Here is a 16,446-nt window from a genome sequence, read left to right on the forward strand (position 1 = left end):
AATAGTTTTGTTTGTAAAATACACACGAGAGTGTCAATGGCATGTTTATTTCACGGTTTATGAAAAGCCAGTAGTCAATAACTTATTACAGAGCTCAAGTTCTCTTACTCTGATTGTATTTGAGTATTTAAGGACAGATGAGTTTACAGTGGCATTGTTGCATGGTAGCTAAAGACAGAAGCAGTAATTGAGCATAAAGACATCCTCTCAAAGTGCTTTGATATGAAATCCACCTTTTAAGTTTCAATTCACTCACACACACATAACATCTTTGTAAACTGTTTGCATTTCTTTTGGTGAGATCCCAGTATCATACAACCTCTTCTTGATGTATTTTTAAGTGGCCAAGAACATCTTTATATACCAAGTCACTACTTCTCCTGCGACGGGATACTGTCTATTGAGCGTGAACACCTTTTCACAGGCTTAAAAAAAAAAATATTCAATGCATATAGAAAACATTTATAAAACCATTGCTCCAAGTCCAAACAAGGATCGGGTCCAACAATCTATCATCCAAAAAAAGGGAAGAAAAAAACACCCTCAAACATGCCGCTTGTGTTGATGCATGAAGAGTTCAGGAAATATTAAGGTCATGTTTTTTTTAAAGACACCAAAATTTATTTGCACATCTATACAGACAGTGCTCTGAAATGGCAATTATGGTTTAAGTTTCCTCTGTGAACCGCTGTTACTCCAGTATCTCCAGGCGTCGAGGGCCGTACAGAAGGACGTATGCTATATGCCAATCACCACCACCAGACAGCTTCAAGATGTCCTCAGGGGTCACAACGCTGACCTTATCATCATCAAACTTCACCCATTCATCTGTTCAGAGAAAGAGAGGGGGAAAAAATTAATAAAACACCTGAACCAGCTAATCAAGGTCTTCAGGATTAGTAGACACTTCAGGAAAGTATGACAGCAGTTTGGATGTAAACTGTACAGGATGTTGGCACTAGGATTGGATAGCCCCGCTCTATAGAAATGGCATCAGAAGTAATAAATATCCAAAAATAAAGTCACTCAAGTTGCAGATTTTTAATTTGATGCATGCTTTTATATGTATGCCAATGGCAATGTTGTGGGGTAACGTTCCAAATTAGATTGTTAGAGCGTTAGATTGATCAATTAGATTACTTTTTGTAACATGTAAAGTAACATTAGAAGAGTTCATTTGCAAAAACAATGTCTTTAAAAATGTTCAAAAATCATGTTTTTTAATTCTGCATTCCAAATAATATCAAACTGCAGTTGGGTTATTTTGATTAAATAACTCAAAATACAACTAACACAAAAGACAAAGACAAGATAACAAAAAAAACATGATTTCTGAAAGGTAATAAAAGCTGAGTTATCCATATTTGCAAATGAACTCATTCATTTGCAAAAGTATTCATGAATCATTACTTTTTAAATTTACAACAAAATACTAAAGTTAGAAATAAAGTAACCCTCATTATTGTTTTTACATTTATTGACTGACTCTTCTACTGTCCCCATGTTAAAAGAAATTAACAAGATAAATATGATTCTTATTTGAATTTAATATGTATGTTGTAGTGTTTTTATTGTAAAATAAGGTACTCTTAAATATTAAAGATTGCTTATGTCCTTAAGAAGCAACACACTTCCATCAGATGTTTGTGATGTCTGTCTGTTTGAATGCATTCAACCACTATTCAGTCGCATGAGGTTTCACTACCTCTGGAAGTGGTCAAAAGTAGACAAACTGAAAACATTTCAGATGCTGTTTACTCCTGTATTTAGTGTCATCCACTTGTGATTGGATCAACAACAAAACGTTTCAATACCAAGTGTTAACAAAGCCAAAAATAGTGAGAGAGCCTGAGAAGAATGCAAAAGTAACAAACTTTTAGTAATGCATTGCTTCTAAAACTTGTTACGGTGTTACTAGTAAAGTAACATTATACTGTTACTATTAAAATTCCTGGAATACTCGCCCAAGCACGCAATCAAGATGCATTTTACAGTAAATAGGCAAAAAGCCATGCATTGCATTTTACAAATGATTTCATGCAAAAACGTGCTCTTATTTAAATGCACAAGGTCTATGATTTTTGCTTTGGTGTTTGAGAGATATTGACAATACTTGACCTTCTTTCCTTTTAACCCAGGCGACGTAGTGGCCAGATGAACTGGATCGCCCCTGATGCGTCAGAACCGCTTGCAGGTCGTAGTAACCACTGTTGTTGGAGCCCAAGTCTATAGAGAAGAAAAAGTTGTCAGTTTATAAATCCACCAGCAGAGAAAACTTTCAGAGCCATGTTAAAATGGAAAAGATCTTGCCTTGAGAAGCTTTGCAGGAAGTACTTACCTTCGGAAAAACAGAAAGGTTCGTATTTTGTTTCCTTTGGAGCCACAATCTTCTGAGTCTCCTGTTAAACAAGAAATAAAATAAAAACAACATTTTACAGAAAGCTTTTTAACAATGCATGATGCATTCAGTTTGACATCAAAGGGCACTTGCTTTCGGCTTCTGCTGCATCTCCAGTTTCTTGTCTTCAACCTCCTTAAACTTTGACCTCACAGAAACCATCTTCTCCTGCAGTTCAGCAGTGCACAGCTCATAGACGTCCAGCATAAGAGGAAATTTGACATCCTAAATGCAGCAAAATTAAAATGCATACAAAATAAATCAATACACAAATATTTTACATATGCTGACTCACTCCAGAGACTCCACATGACCTACCTTAAGGACTTTGGCATTCACAGACTCTTTTTCTTTGTAAAAGAACCGGACCATCTGAACCGTGAGGTATGCCGGGAGACGGCTGATTTTGGACTTAAATGCAAAAACATAATGAGTGAGTTCATTTTATTGTTGCACAGAAGAGAAAACACTTGAACAAAAGAGCATTTCTCCAAGTCAGAAGATAAAGCATACCGATTTGATATAGAGGGCATTTCTTTGTAAGGATGGGGAGAACTTTGTGATGTCCTCCTGTAGCCTCTAGATACAATGAGGAAAAGGTAAAGGTTAACAGAGATTCTGAGCACTGGTGGTACATCCAACTGTATCTACAGGACGTCCCACTCACCAATCTGAGTCCAGTGGCGAGATATTTGACTTCCTGATTGATGAAGCAGCTAAGCTGCAGTTGGCTCTCTGTGCCTTTAGTCGGATCCTCATCCTCTGACTCAGTGCACTTCATACTGGACACACGCAGGTTAAGGAACGTAAAATATTACAAGTGTTCATATGTATGGAATTCACCTTTCACCAGAGTTTGATTGACAGGCAACCTGACCAATCATAACGCTGAATCTGGCATTTTGTCCGCCAAACAAACCAGACAGGAAAGTAGATTAATATTGGTGGACTTGAACTTGAAAAATGGTGTATTCATGTCTTTCTACGGCTGAAACAAGATACCTTCTGATTTTCATTCATGTTTATTTTGTGCTATAACTGGTAAACATAAAGAGATCATCAGTCCACGTGCCACTTAAACTGAGGCGCTACAGCGATCTGTCATGACACATTAAAGGAATACTCCACTTTCTTGAAAATAGGCTCATTGTCCAACTCCCCTAGAGTTAAACAATTCAGTTTTACAGTTTTCAAATCCATTCAGCCGATCTCCAGGTCTGGCGGTGGCACTTTTAGCATAGCTTAGCATAGATCATTGAATCTGATTAGACCGCTAGTACCTCGCTCAAAAATGACCATATATAATGACGATATTTTTCCTATTTAAAATTTGACTCTTCTGTAGTTACATCGTGGACTAAGACTGACGGAAATTTAAAAGTTGCGATTTTCTAAGCTGACATGGCTACGAACTATACTCTCATTGACTGAGTGTAATAATCAAGGAACTTTGCTGCCGTACCATGGGTGCAGCAGGCACAATGATATTACGCAGCACCTGAAAGTGACCGCCACTAAGTTTGTGTAGATGCAGAGTTGCAGCCAGCAGAGTTGACGGCTGCGTAATATCATTGTGCCTCCTGCATCCATGGTACAGCAGCAAAGTTCCCTGATTATTACGTCAAAATGAGAGTATAGTTCCTAGCCATATCAGCCTAGAAAATCACAACTTTTCATTTTTCATCCATCTTTGTACATAATGCAACTACAGAAGAGTCAAGTTTTAAATAGGAAAAATATTGAAACTCTTTGATCATTTTTGAGTGAGATGCTAACAGTCTAATCTGATTCAATGATCTATGCTAAAAAAAAAAGTGCTTCTGCCAGACCCGGAGATCGGCTGAACGGACTCGAAAACCGTAAAACTCAACTGTTGGAAAATTGGAAAATGAGCCTATTTTCAAAAAAAGTGGAGTGTTCCTTTAAAGAGCCACAAAATGCTATTTATTGTTTGAATTTCCTGGAAAAAAAAAAAAAAAAGGAACCTGCTCTGTTTTGTCTGTCACTGTTTTGTCAGTAATCTCTTTGCTCCATGATTGCACAGAGAGTATATAGGAGCACAGCATTGCACCCTTAATGACTTTTGTAGTTTATTTTGCAGTGTTTATTATATATGACCCTAAACCACAAAACCAGTGATAAAGGTAAATTTTTCAAAACTCAGATTTATATGTCATCTTAAAGCTGAATAAATAGGCTTTCCACTGATGTTATGATAGGACGATATTTGGCCGAGATTATTTGAAACTATTTGAAAAGTGAATCTGAGGGTGCAAAAGAGGAAAAAAAAAAATAAATATTGAGAATATCGCATTTAAAGATGTCCAAATGAAGTTCTTAGCAATGCATATTACTATTCAAAAATTACGTTTTGATATATTTACGGTAGGAACATGATCTTTACCTCATATCCTACTGATTTTTGTCATAAAATTTTTTTTTTTCATTTTAACTCGTACAATGTATTGTTGGCTATTGTTACAAATATACCCATGCAACTTTTGACTGGTTTTGTGGTCCAGGGTCACATATATCCATTATATCAAGGAGCTGTAAATAGGTGCTGTATTGCATTTGCAATGGAAACTTAATAGTATTTGGAAGAGAAATTATGCCACGCAGAAACAAACACTCACTTTCAATCAATGAGCACACCTCTCACTGTATGTGTAAAATATCACTTTAGGATTACTTTAACAGGTCAACATTTAAGCAAACGGTGCAATGCAACTTATTCAACTAAAAAAAACACAGCACACAGAAGAAAAACCTGAGAGAGCACATGCTGGTATAGATTTGCACAACAAAGGATACGTAGTTTCAAATTCAACACCAAAATACTGATCGATGAAATTCTTCTTTTTTGAGGCGACAACAGCTCCACTATCACCGTCAGTCTGTTAATCAATCAAAAATACACAGATAGAAGAAAATTGCAAATGTTTATGTTAAAAGAAAAAAATATACATTTTCTGTTTTGTTTTTTTTTAAATAGCTGATGAAATAGTTAGAATATATAATACGATATTCTTGCCTCCAGTGGGGTTTCTGGTTCTTGAGGTTCTAATTTTTGCTGAAGCACTCGCATAATCTGAACCCAGCACTCATTGGCATCCTGGGTATTAAAAAAATGAATATTTTATAACTTTCCATTTTTAACAGAAATTCAGATTAAATGCATTCCAGTTAAAAATACATGGCCAAAAAAAAATTATCTCCTGACCTGCTGGAGGTACTGGCCCTGGTCTCCTTTTTCGGCAAACTGTGGGAAGGCCATGTGCAGGAACTGCAGCAGAATGATTGGTGGAATGCTTGACGAGGTCTTATCCATGGACTCGTACAAATCACGCATAGCTAAGAGAAGAATTCACTTGATCAAACATGTGCTGCATGCCGTTCGCAAAAAAAAAAAAAATGCACTGAGTTCATCTTGCATCCAAGTAGCAAAAAATTGAGACAAAACTAAGATACAGTGAAAGTTTGTCACCTGCTGTGATGTACTGAGAAGGCGCATTAGCTCCAGAAGACCTCAAGGCACCAGAGTACCTACAGATGGAGGACAATTATCACAAAAAGACATTGGCGCATTATGTAAAATAAAACCTCTGAACTTTACATGAAGGACATGCCTAAATTGTACCTCCTGAGAGCATCTTTGAGCTCAGGCACAGAGCGTAGACACTGCACTGTTGCGTTCATATAGCATGTGTTGCCCAGATTTGTCAATCCGCATGGCAGCTCCATCTGAACATGACAAAGATTACAGAAATAAGTTCACAGCTGTTAAATCGTGAAGGCTTGGTTCTGTGATTCCAGATCATTCTGATCCAAGTTGGCTGAAAACGTACCGCGGATGCAAGCTGCTCCTCCGTCATGTCCTCTACAAACATTGGTCGCACTACAGGCTCTTCAGGCAGAGCATCAGCAGAGCCCATCATCAGAAGAGTCATCCCCTACATGGATCAAGAAATAACATTTAGAGTCAACATAAAATAGCATTTGCAACCCACTGATATTTGATAGTGTGATGCAGTACTCAAGGAGGAAAATTGGTTGAACTTGATTTTAACCATCTAGAGTTTATTGGATTATGAAAAATGGGTGTCCTATAACAGAGTGGAGCCAGAAATTAGTTCGCACAGGATTTTTAAGGATTGAAATACTGCTGACACATACTTTTAAGGAGGTTTTTGGAAGTTCACAGTTCAGTGTGCAAACAAAAGTGTACTATATTGGCTACAAGTGCGGCATGAGAATGTACATCAAGCATGCACTACCTAGTGAACGTTTGAGCATGTGAATCTTAATGTTTGTTTTGCAGATTTGCAGTGATTGTTTCTTGACCTTGTTATTCTAGTATACAGCATTAGATATGGTTTTCTTTTCTTTGTTTGGGTATATTGTCTAGTCCAGAATTTCTCAATGATGGTGGTACTCACCAGTGGAAGCAATATTTTTGGTGTTGCGGTTTGGTGTCAGTTGGCTGCTATTGTTGTCAACAATGCATACAATAACTAAATAGGAATCACCACTAATTTTAAGGTGTGCTATCGGCAGGACTCCATGCTTGCTTTTCTTTTTTAGGAGCACAGTCAAAATTTTAGGAGCATCTTTTAATCTATAATCAAAACATCTGATCAAAAATTAGTCTTCCCATTATGAGGTGATATTTGACTCCTTAAAGTGATTTACAGCGGAATTTTGTTTTTACCTTTGCTTTTTCTAACTTTATTAAAAGTGTTTTTAAAAATTATATTTCATTAGCTTTTTAAAATTTCTAATTAAAACAACAGAATAGGAACAAGTAGAGTAACTTAACAATCAACAGAAATCAGTATTAAAATTAATTTGTACTACAGAGGTGGCACAGAACAACACAAAAGTGGCTTGGAGGTGTATTTTCATATGATTAATGAGGCTCAGAGGTGGCATGAGTGCAATCAAATTCATAAATTCATGTTGAGATTAATGTTTTAAATCTAAAATTTTAAATATAGAAATATTAAATGATTTAAATAACTGAAAAGACACTTTAAAAATGAAACTAATACTGCCAGTAGGTGGTGCAAGGCACTGATGTAATTACTGAATCGTTCATTCATTTGATTCGTTCGAACAGCTGATTTATTCAAGAATAAAGCAAGTGACTGTCTTTATGAATGGGAAATTGCCTCACTGACTCACTAGATTAGTTTAAAAATGCACATTCATTCATAAATGTAACACCACTGTGTTTGAATGGAGATTGAGCAGTGGCTCAGTTGTTTCAAACTATTTTTGATGACAAAATAGAGCAAAATCAGGCAACAGTGTTATAGTCAGACAATGCAAGTCACTTAATATTAACTCCTTGTTTATTTAACTGCTGCATGAAATCAATAACTCATTTACAAACTCCCTTAAAATCATTAAACGCTGTCACTCATCTTAGTTTCTCCATTATAATCAACAAAGCTCTCTTCACTGCACAGTGAATCTCTTATTTACACTCTCTCAACACTTCATTTATAAAAGGATTGGTGAGATATGTCTGTGATACATTACTTAACGTTGCAAAAACGCATAGAAACCTTTGAAGCTCCTCTTAGCGCAAACACAAATACGCTGATCTGGTCAGTTGCACTGGTGCTCTTAAATATTTTTTCATAGTCGCACGCAGTAGTTTTGGGTCGCACTGTAGAGCCCTGGCTATCAGATAAACCCATTTGGATCATATTCTTAAATGTTTAACTAATCACTGCTGAATTCTGATTACAGGACAAAACATTTTCAGACTCTTCCAGAAAATAGATTTAGCCACACACTTACATTTTTCAACTTGATGTTGCCCCACTCGTCATCCTGGTGAACAAAAGTAAAACAAGTCACACACCTGCAATAACAGAGGACAGCAAATAGTAATGTTCTCAATTACAGTTCACAGCCAGTACCTTAAGCGTTCCACCTTTCACCATGACTTTCTGTCTCTCTGGCTGAACCCCCGTCAGAGCGAAAAGCTGGGCTTTGAACACCATGGGCGGCTCCTCTGTGTTCAGCTCCACTGCATCAAACTTCTCCTTCCCCCATTTCACATTCACTAGATATTCCAAAAACAAATGAAGGCACATCAGTGACACAGCAAAATCATATATGCATAGCTGCACATAGAGAAAGAAATTTGTAGCGTTTTAAACCAGGGGTTTTTTAAACCATCCATGTAGCTTCCACAGGACTGTGCATTTTGGATGCCTGCGTTGAATGAACTTATGAGTTCAGTACTGCATAAACTGAGCTGGGTGTGACCAATGGACCCTTTTCACCGACAGTGATTTACACAATTATCAACACAGTTATTAATTATTAACTTGGCGTTTTAAGTTAACACTAATGAGGGGGTGTTTCTAATACAAGGTCTGAAGCAGTGACAATAAATCTGCGGTAATCGATCTCTTTATATCATTCCCCTCTTTTTTGCGGTTAGAGTGAATTGGAATGTCAAAAAACATATTTCCTGTAGTAAAGTCTCTCATCATGACACTCGTTTGCCCGTCTCTGGCGACTCAGGAAAACCTGGAAATGTGTAAAGCGTTCATTAGGTGAGGCTCCAGGACCAGATTGAAAACACCTGCTATAAAAGTGACAGCTTATCCAAGATAGAAAATTCAATCTCCCATTTACCTTCATGTCTCTAAACAATAAGATTCTTTTCTGCTTAGCGGGATATAAATATTCCTAGTATAACTGCCTGAAACTGCATGTGCATCATTATTTGTTATGTGGGATTGCACTGACATGTCAACAAAATATGAAAGCCAGGAAGAAAAGACAAGAAAACTAACATTTTCTGCTGTTCCTCATATAAAACTAACTTGTACACAAGTTGATTAAGATGCATTTTCCCCATTTCTGCCCATTATTTTCAAAACAAGCAGGTTTAACATTTTACAAAACATGTTCCATGTAAGAAATTTAGTTGTGGAACAAAATCAGGGTAAGTAGATAATGACAAAATTGACATTTTTCAATGTACCTTTAAATGTTTGTTTGAAACCACATTACTACAACAGACCAAAGTAGTCTACATACAAGACAAACTAACCACATGAGAGACTTACTTTGATCTACAAAATGACAGAAATAAATACAGCTTTAACAGATCTATCACTGGAAATACATTGAAATGAACTAGAAAATCTATAATGTAGTACACTAGATACTACAAGCTAGCCATGATGCATCAAATTTAAAATCTACAAGCTCTTCCATAGTCAAATCTGCATAAATATAGGCGTAAAGTCTGTATATAATCTTCAATAACACTGTCTGTTAACTGAAAAGTGCTATAAGTTTAAAAAAACACATTTTAATAAAGTGTGAGCCGCCTAGCCGGCATGATAACATGCTGCATCACCACTGCTTAAGTCTGATCATTATATTTCAGACGATTTAAAATAAACAATTCTCCTAGATAAAAGGCACGCCAGAACGCTTGCCGTGGGATTTCTGCTTTTTGTTTAGCTTTTCCCCTGTTTTAAAACAAAAACTATCAATCGAGGCCTGAAGCTAATGTCTAATGCTAACGGCGCTGCCTGTTCTCGCGCATCTTTTATCGTTTAAAGACTAACTATGATTTATGTAAAATCATATTGTAAACAGACCTGTAAATACGGGCATCTTTCTGTCTACTTGTCCTTTGTTCAGCTCAACTCCAAAGGCCGGGTTTAAGTTGGAGTGCGGAAGATTTGAGTGTCTTCTAACTTCATTCAAACAGCAGCCCACAATGACGCTGCAACTGCATGATGACTAGATCGATGAGCTCGGCGAGCGACTAACTAAACTTCAGGCGAAAATACTATGACGAAGGTTTGGGTTATAAATATTAATAAGGTCTCCAAGACGCTGCTTGGTGCACGATGGAGGCCTTTTTCACTATTAATTACATAATGTTGAATTTGCTTGGTTACTTTCCAATGGTCAAGGCTTGGCTAATGAATATTAAAACAAGAAATTCCATTTTATTCACAGCTTTTGCCACTGGAGGGAGACCGTCAATTACCACTATGTGCCTAATAGAGCGCCAGTCAACGTGGAGCTATACATTAATCACACTATAAACGTCTACAGTAATACTGTATAACTAGATGAGTAAAAGTTTGAGAACACACTTTAAGTTGGCTTGAGAAAGCCTAGCCTGAAAGTTTGAAGCAGTTGTGAAAGTATGAAAGCAGCTAGCATGATTTAACACATTGCTTACATGATTTAACATGTTGTTAACATGATTTAGCATGATTAGCTTGTTGCTTGTATTTTTTTAGGCTGATTACAATGTTGTTAGCATGATTAGCATGTTGTTAGCATAATTAGTAAATTACTAGAATGTTGATAGCATGATCAGCAAGTTACTAGCATGTTTCTAGCCTGATTAGCATGGTGATAGCATGTTTCGCGCATGATTAGCCTGTTACTAACATGTTTCTAACATGGCTAACATGTTACTAGCTTGTTGTTAACATGTTTCTAGCATTATTAGCATATTACTAGCATGTTGTTAACATGATTGGCATGTTGCTAGCATAATTTGCATGTTACTAGCATGTTGTTAGCGTAATTAGCAAGTTACTAGCATGTTGCTAGCATGTTGTTAATATGTTGCTAACATGTTTCTAACATGGTTTGCATGTTACTAGCATGTTGCTACCACAATTAGCATTATACTAGCATGTTGCTAACATTGTTCTAGCATGATTAGCAAGTTACTAACATGTTGGTAGCATGATTAGCATGTTAGCATGTTATTAGCATGTTGTTAACATGATAAGCATGTTAGTAGCATTTTGTTAACATGTTTCTAACATGATTACCATGTTGCTAGCATGATTAGCAAGTTACTAGAATGTTGCTAGCATGATTAACATGTTGTTAGCATGTTTCTAACATGATTAGCATATTACTAGCATGTTGTTAACATGATTGGCATGTTGCTAGCATAATTTGCATGTTACTAGCATGTTGTTAGTATGTTGCTAACATGTTTCTAACATGGTTTGCATGTTACTAGCATGTTGCTAGCACAATTAGCATTATACTAGCATGTTGCTAACATTTTTCTATGATGATTAGCATGTTACTAGCATGTTGCTGGCATGATTAACATGTTGTTAGCATGTTTCTAACATGATTAGCATTGTACTAGCATGTTGCTAGCATGATTAGCAAGTTACTAACATGTTGGTAGCATGATTAGCATGTTTTTAACATGATTAGCATGTTGTTAGCATGTTGTTAACATGATTAGCATGTTACTAGCATGTTGCTAGCATGATTAGCAAGTTGTTTGCATGTTTCCAACATGATTAGCATGTTACTAGCATGTTGCTAACATGATTAGCATGTTGCTAACACAATTAGCATGTTACTAGCATGATTTAGATAGCTAGACAGATTAGAAATATTAGAAATATTAGAGTGGAAGCTTAAATGAGTCTAACTTGATTAGAAATAGTACATAGAAGGGAAGCTTGATTGAGCCTCAAGGGATTCTGGGAGTTTAGATTTGAATTTTGTCAGTTGGAGTTTGAAGAGTGTTGCTCATTTGAACATTCCGTCAATGTAAGTCTATGGGATTTTTGGTGGGTTTGATAGTCTGGTTTACGAAAACTGAAAGCCGGATCAGTCTGAAAAGATACAGCACACCGAGTCAGACCAGTCTGAGGGTCTGGGCAGAGTTTGGTGGTTCTAGCTTGAAAGCTCTAGGAGGAGACAGATACCAAAATTTGGCTCAGAAGAAGAATAATAATAATATTCTTAAACAGTAGATCAGTAAGTTGGCTTTCTCAAGCCAACTTAAATACTGTGGTCGCTAAACTTTGAAAAACATCAATAATACACACCCTGACATTTACCTCAGCAAAGCCGTTAGCTTCTTCATTAGCTAGAATAAACTCTAGAGAGAAGCTTATTGCTAAATATATGCACTAGACCTATATTTGAAAGCTAAGACTTGCCCTTCTCATTAACTCAGTAAAACATAAATGTGTTTCTGTGTCCAAGCAACTCAAAAAAGCATTTTGGAAGAAACATTCAAGCTTTTATTTAGTCTTTTAAATAGTTCGATTTTGTGGGTTCATGAAAGCCCTAAGTGTAATTCAAATGTTTATAAACTTATAAATTTTAAGTGTGTATCCACCTTTTCCTTAATGTAAAAGTTAATGGCGCGGCCATTTGTAAAATTTATGGGTGTGACTTCTAGTATTATCCCCAATCTAGCTATTTTCAGCTGTACAAAACAGCTGGTTTTGCTGCTTGATATTACAAATTATTATTATTTTAATGTATTATCTTAATTATGAGCACACCGGTTTGTAGTGCAAACAGTATTACCATTTATTGAACGTGATTATATCTGAAAACATAGCAACTGAATTTGACCTCTGTTTTTAATTTATCCTTTATATTATACCAATGTACTTATGTCACTGGGTTCACTGCTATAATTTTAAAGGTTAATGAATTATTAAACTGGCATGTATGTATTCATTTATTTAGATTGGCTAAATAGCTGTCAGCATTAGTTTTTTGTTTGTTTTTAATGACTACATGAAATATTTTGAAATAAATTGATATTAAAGCAACTCAAGAGCTTGTGAAACAGAATCTAATCAAATTTGTGAAATATGGTGCATCAGTCAAGGACACTCAGCCCCAGTCCATTGGCTAAACTCTAATAAACTCCACTTTCAAGGGGCAGTTGTGGCTTAATGGTTAGAGAGTTGTACTTGTAACCCCAAGGTCATGGGTTTGAGTCTTGGTACTGGCAGGGATTGTAGGTGGGTGGGAGTGAATGACCAGCACCCTCTTCCACCCTCAATACCACAATGTCAGACCCTTAGAAATCTTGAGAAAAATGACTGCTGTGTGTATGTGTGTGCGTGTGCACACTTGGATTGGTTAAATGCAAAGCACAAATACAGAATATAGGTCACTTTCACTTTTCAATCACTCTCTTGGGAGTGGCACCTGTAATGGTGCCATTATTTTCAAGTTGCAGCCATCGTTTCCTATCTACAGGCGTCAGCGAGGCCCGCAGCCCTTTCTGTTCCAGTTACTCTTCATTTGTTGAGAAAATCAGATTGGTGTTTAACCATCCACTCGAAGGAGCTTCTGTCCATCCAGCAAGGCAAATGCAGTGTAGCAAAGAATGTGGGACTGAATGGCACTACACCATCGCAGCACCAAGTGGCTAGGATACAGAGGCACTGTGTTTGCAAACTGTTCTCGCATGGGTCACGCAGGATGAGCTTGCCACCAGGGACTGGATCTGTAGGTTTGTGATCCCAACACCTATATACCCTGTGGTTCAAATCTCCCAGGAACCTACATAGCTGGGGAGTACCAGGATTTCTCCCACAAGGATTCCCAGCCACATGACGGAACAATACTGTCTTTCAAGTGACCTGTCCTGAGCTTTTGTGAAAACCCCTGTCCTCTGCAGTTACCCTATTTACCCTAATTGCAGGGGTCTCTAAACTCAGTTCTGGAGGGTTGGTGTCCTGAGGAGTTTGCAAAAAAGATGATGATCTTCACCCATGTATTTATTGCAGAGGCCTCAATGAGATCACTGTCCAGAACGCTACACCATACCTACTCAGGTCCACTTTATTCAAGTTGCTTCAAGTAGCCTTGATCCTAATAAAACTCAACAAAGAAACTTGTAAGTGAAGTCCTGCAAACTGGCCCAGTGATATATCGGCCCATTCCATATTGCAAGGAAAGTAAATCCTTGTACCTACCTAGGTCTCTCAGAGTTCATCCCACTTTCCATGTGTCTGTGTTGTGTTATCTCATTTTGTTCCTGCAGTCAGACATTCGCCTCTATCTTGCATCGTTGGAGGCCAGCTGGTGTACAGTGTATTGGATACTGGACTCTCAACAAGGTGTCTTCAACCACTCCTGGGTTTCTTCCTGAGGCCTCCTGGACCCCAGGAGTTTCAGGGAGTATCAGTTATTCAGGGAGTATCTTGACATTCACCCTAATCACCCTGGAAGGAGCCATTCTGGTCTTTTATTAAAGAGATGTTTTTAAATGTACATCCTGACAGTCTGTCGTCAGGATTCCATTTACGACTGGCCAAACATGTGGACTGATCAGGATCTCAAGGGAATGACTGATAAGCCACTCGCTCATCAAGGAATTCCACTGTTGCTGGACCTCACAACCACTTGTCAGGATTCAGGTTTGATCTTCTCACCTCTCTTTTTCCTGCTTTGATTTTCTTTTCCTGTTCAACTTTTCAGATGATCACGCTTTGCAGTTGATTTCTTACGTGTGTTCTTGATTTTGCTGCTGTATCTTTTCACTCTGCTCTCTGTCTCATTTCCAGAGAGTGGATCTTCTTGTCTGTCAGCCATTAGTGTTACTCTCTGTTTTGTGTCCGTCTGTTGGAATGCTCCTTTGATCTGCTGTCTGCCTCTCTGGTTATGATCGTCTGCCTACCCTGACTTCACTCATATTCACTCCTTTGGACTATTCGCTTACTTTTTTGTAACCCAACCCTCCACTCGTTTCACTTGAGAATACTGTCTGAAAAGCCGTTTATGAGCACTATTTATTCAGAGCACAGTTCACTTTCACTCTACATGTAGTGTGAGTGCTAACTGTGCCCGAGCATGGAACTTCTGTTATAAGCTATAGATTGGATAGGGCAGTGTGTCACCACGTCCCAAACGACTCAAAATAATAAACCACAAATTAACAAAATGATAGACTCCATTGTGCTGAGTGAGAGTGCATCTCTTTCTGTTTACCTCAAAACATTCACATCATAATGACTTATGCTGCCTTCACATGCTATCGGAAAACATCCTATTTCCAGATCATGATTACGAGTTCATCACATTCAAGTGATTTGTTATCAGAAAGAATAAAATGTAATATTCCACTGGTCGATGATCGTAAACATTCAAGGCACTAGATAGTCAGCTTGCTGACAGTTCTAGAATTTCGATCAAATACATACTTATTTCACTGTTTATGTAACCGGCCTTCATCTGACACTGTTACGGTCTGCGTTGTGTTACAAATGAAGAGACGGACCACGGGAACTGCTGCTGCTGGAGGGTTTATTAATATGGAACATGCAGATGCTGGATGGAGTAGAGAGAGAGAGTATAACCATGAAGAATGATTTTGTTCTGTGATTTTTTTCCCACCTCTCCTCAGCGTGCTCAGTGCGTTCTGAGTAAGCATTACAATAATAACATATCAAAAATAAAATACATGAAACCATGCTACAAATAACAGTGCAAAATGTATTGTTACAACCATTTATCCAAACACATGGATCTTCTGCATCTCGTTTTAGATCAATCGTGAATTAGAATAGAAACAAATTAATCATTAATCAACAAGCATGAATAGTAAATCGAATGAACAAAAAACTATACCTGGATGGAGTAGAGAAAGAGAGTACAACAATGAAGAATGATTTTGTTCTGTGATTTTTTTCCCACCTGGACAGATTAAACACGAGTCAATCAACCAATCAAAATCACCATGCTCTTCTGACGCACATACATACTCTCAAACAACTGCACTCGGCGACAAAACTGTTAAATCTCATCCATCCACTAATAGAACACCTTCTAGCACATTTATAACACTCTTACAAATAATATTTCTGCATATTAGGCACTTAATAAAACTTGTGACGTCACGGCATAACATGAATATAAAACTCTTTTCGAAAAAGGACAAAAATAAGATACAAAACAAAATTAGAATGTTTTCATGAACATACTAATATAAAATTTATGCATGAAAATTGAAAGGAAGGGTTATTAGTGAAATACATTAACTTACATTATGAGTACACACTCTTATTAACATCCGTCACATTCACCCCTCCTGTATTTCAACAATATCCTGAACAAAATGACACAAAAATTGATCCAACAGAACCAGATTTCCAGCGAATCTCATGCGCAGTTCAACATTGTAAGTTACCCTCTTGATAGGTTAAAAAAAATCCAAGGTTGATCAAGTCTTGGACATTCTCAGAATGGTATGCTGC

The 16,446-nt window shown here is 37.2% G+C and overlaps 1 protein-coding gene across 1 annotated transcript; it reads right to left on the minus strand.

Annotated features, from left to right (window-relative positions):
- Positions 1–31: 31 nt before the first annotated feature.
- On the minus strand, positions 32–10,221 carry usp14 (ubiquitin specific peptidase 14 (tRNA-guanine transglycosylase)). The gene is made up of 16 exons (XM_051134150.1): positions 10,036–10,221; positions 8,329–8,474; positions 8,207–8,239; positions 6,247–6,351; positions 6,039–6,142; positions 5,886–5,944; positions 5,622–5,752; positions 5,433–5,513; positions 5,213–5,295; positions 3,066–3,180; positions 2,912–2,977; positions 2,717–2,809; positions 2,492–2,623; positions 2,339–2,399; positions 2,119–2,226; positions 32–828 (listed from the first exon to the last, which is right to left on the minus strand). The coding sequence occupies exons 1-16, from the start codon at positions 10,049–10,051 to the stop codon at positions 692–694; spliced, it is 1,470 nt and encodes a 489-aa protein (XP_050990107.1). The 5' UTR covers positions 10,052–10,221; the 3' UTR covers positions 32–691.
- Between the last annotated feature and the right edge of the window lie 6,225 nt (positions 10,222–16,446).

The sequence above is a fragment of the Labeo rohita genome, chromosome 2, assembly GCF_022985175.1.
Source record: "Labeo rohita strain BAU-BD-2019 chromosome 2, IGBB_LRoh.1.0, whole genome shotgun sequence".
Taxonomy (NCBI): domain Eukaryota; kingdom Metazoa; phylum Chordata; class Actinopteri; order Cypriniformes; family Cyprinidae; genus Labeo; species Labeo rohita.

Coding starts and splice junctions, on each gene's coding strand:
- usp14 (XM_051134150.1), bottom strand. Junction 6,143..6,246: donor AGGAGCAGCTTGCATCCGCG/GTACGTTTTCAG, acceptor TGTCATGTTCAG/ATGGAGCTGCCATGCGGATT. Junction 2,810..2,911: donor ATGCCCTCTATATCAAATCG/GTATGCTTTATC, acceptor TTTGCATTTAAG/TCCAAAATCAGCCGTCTCCC.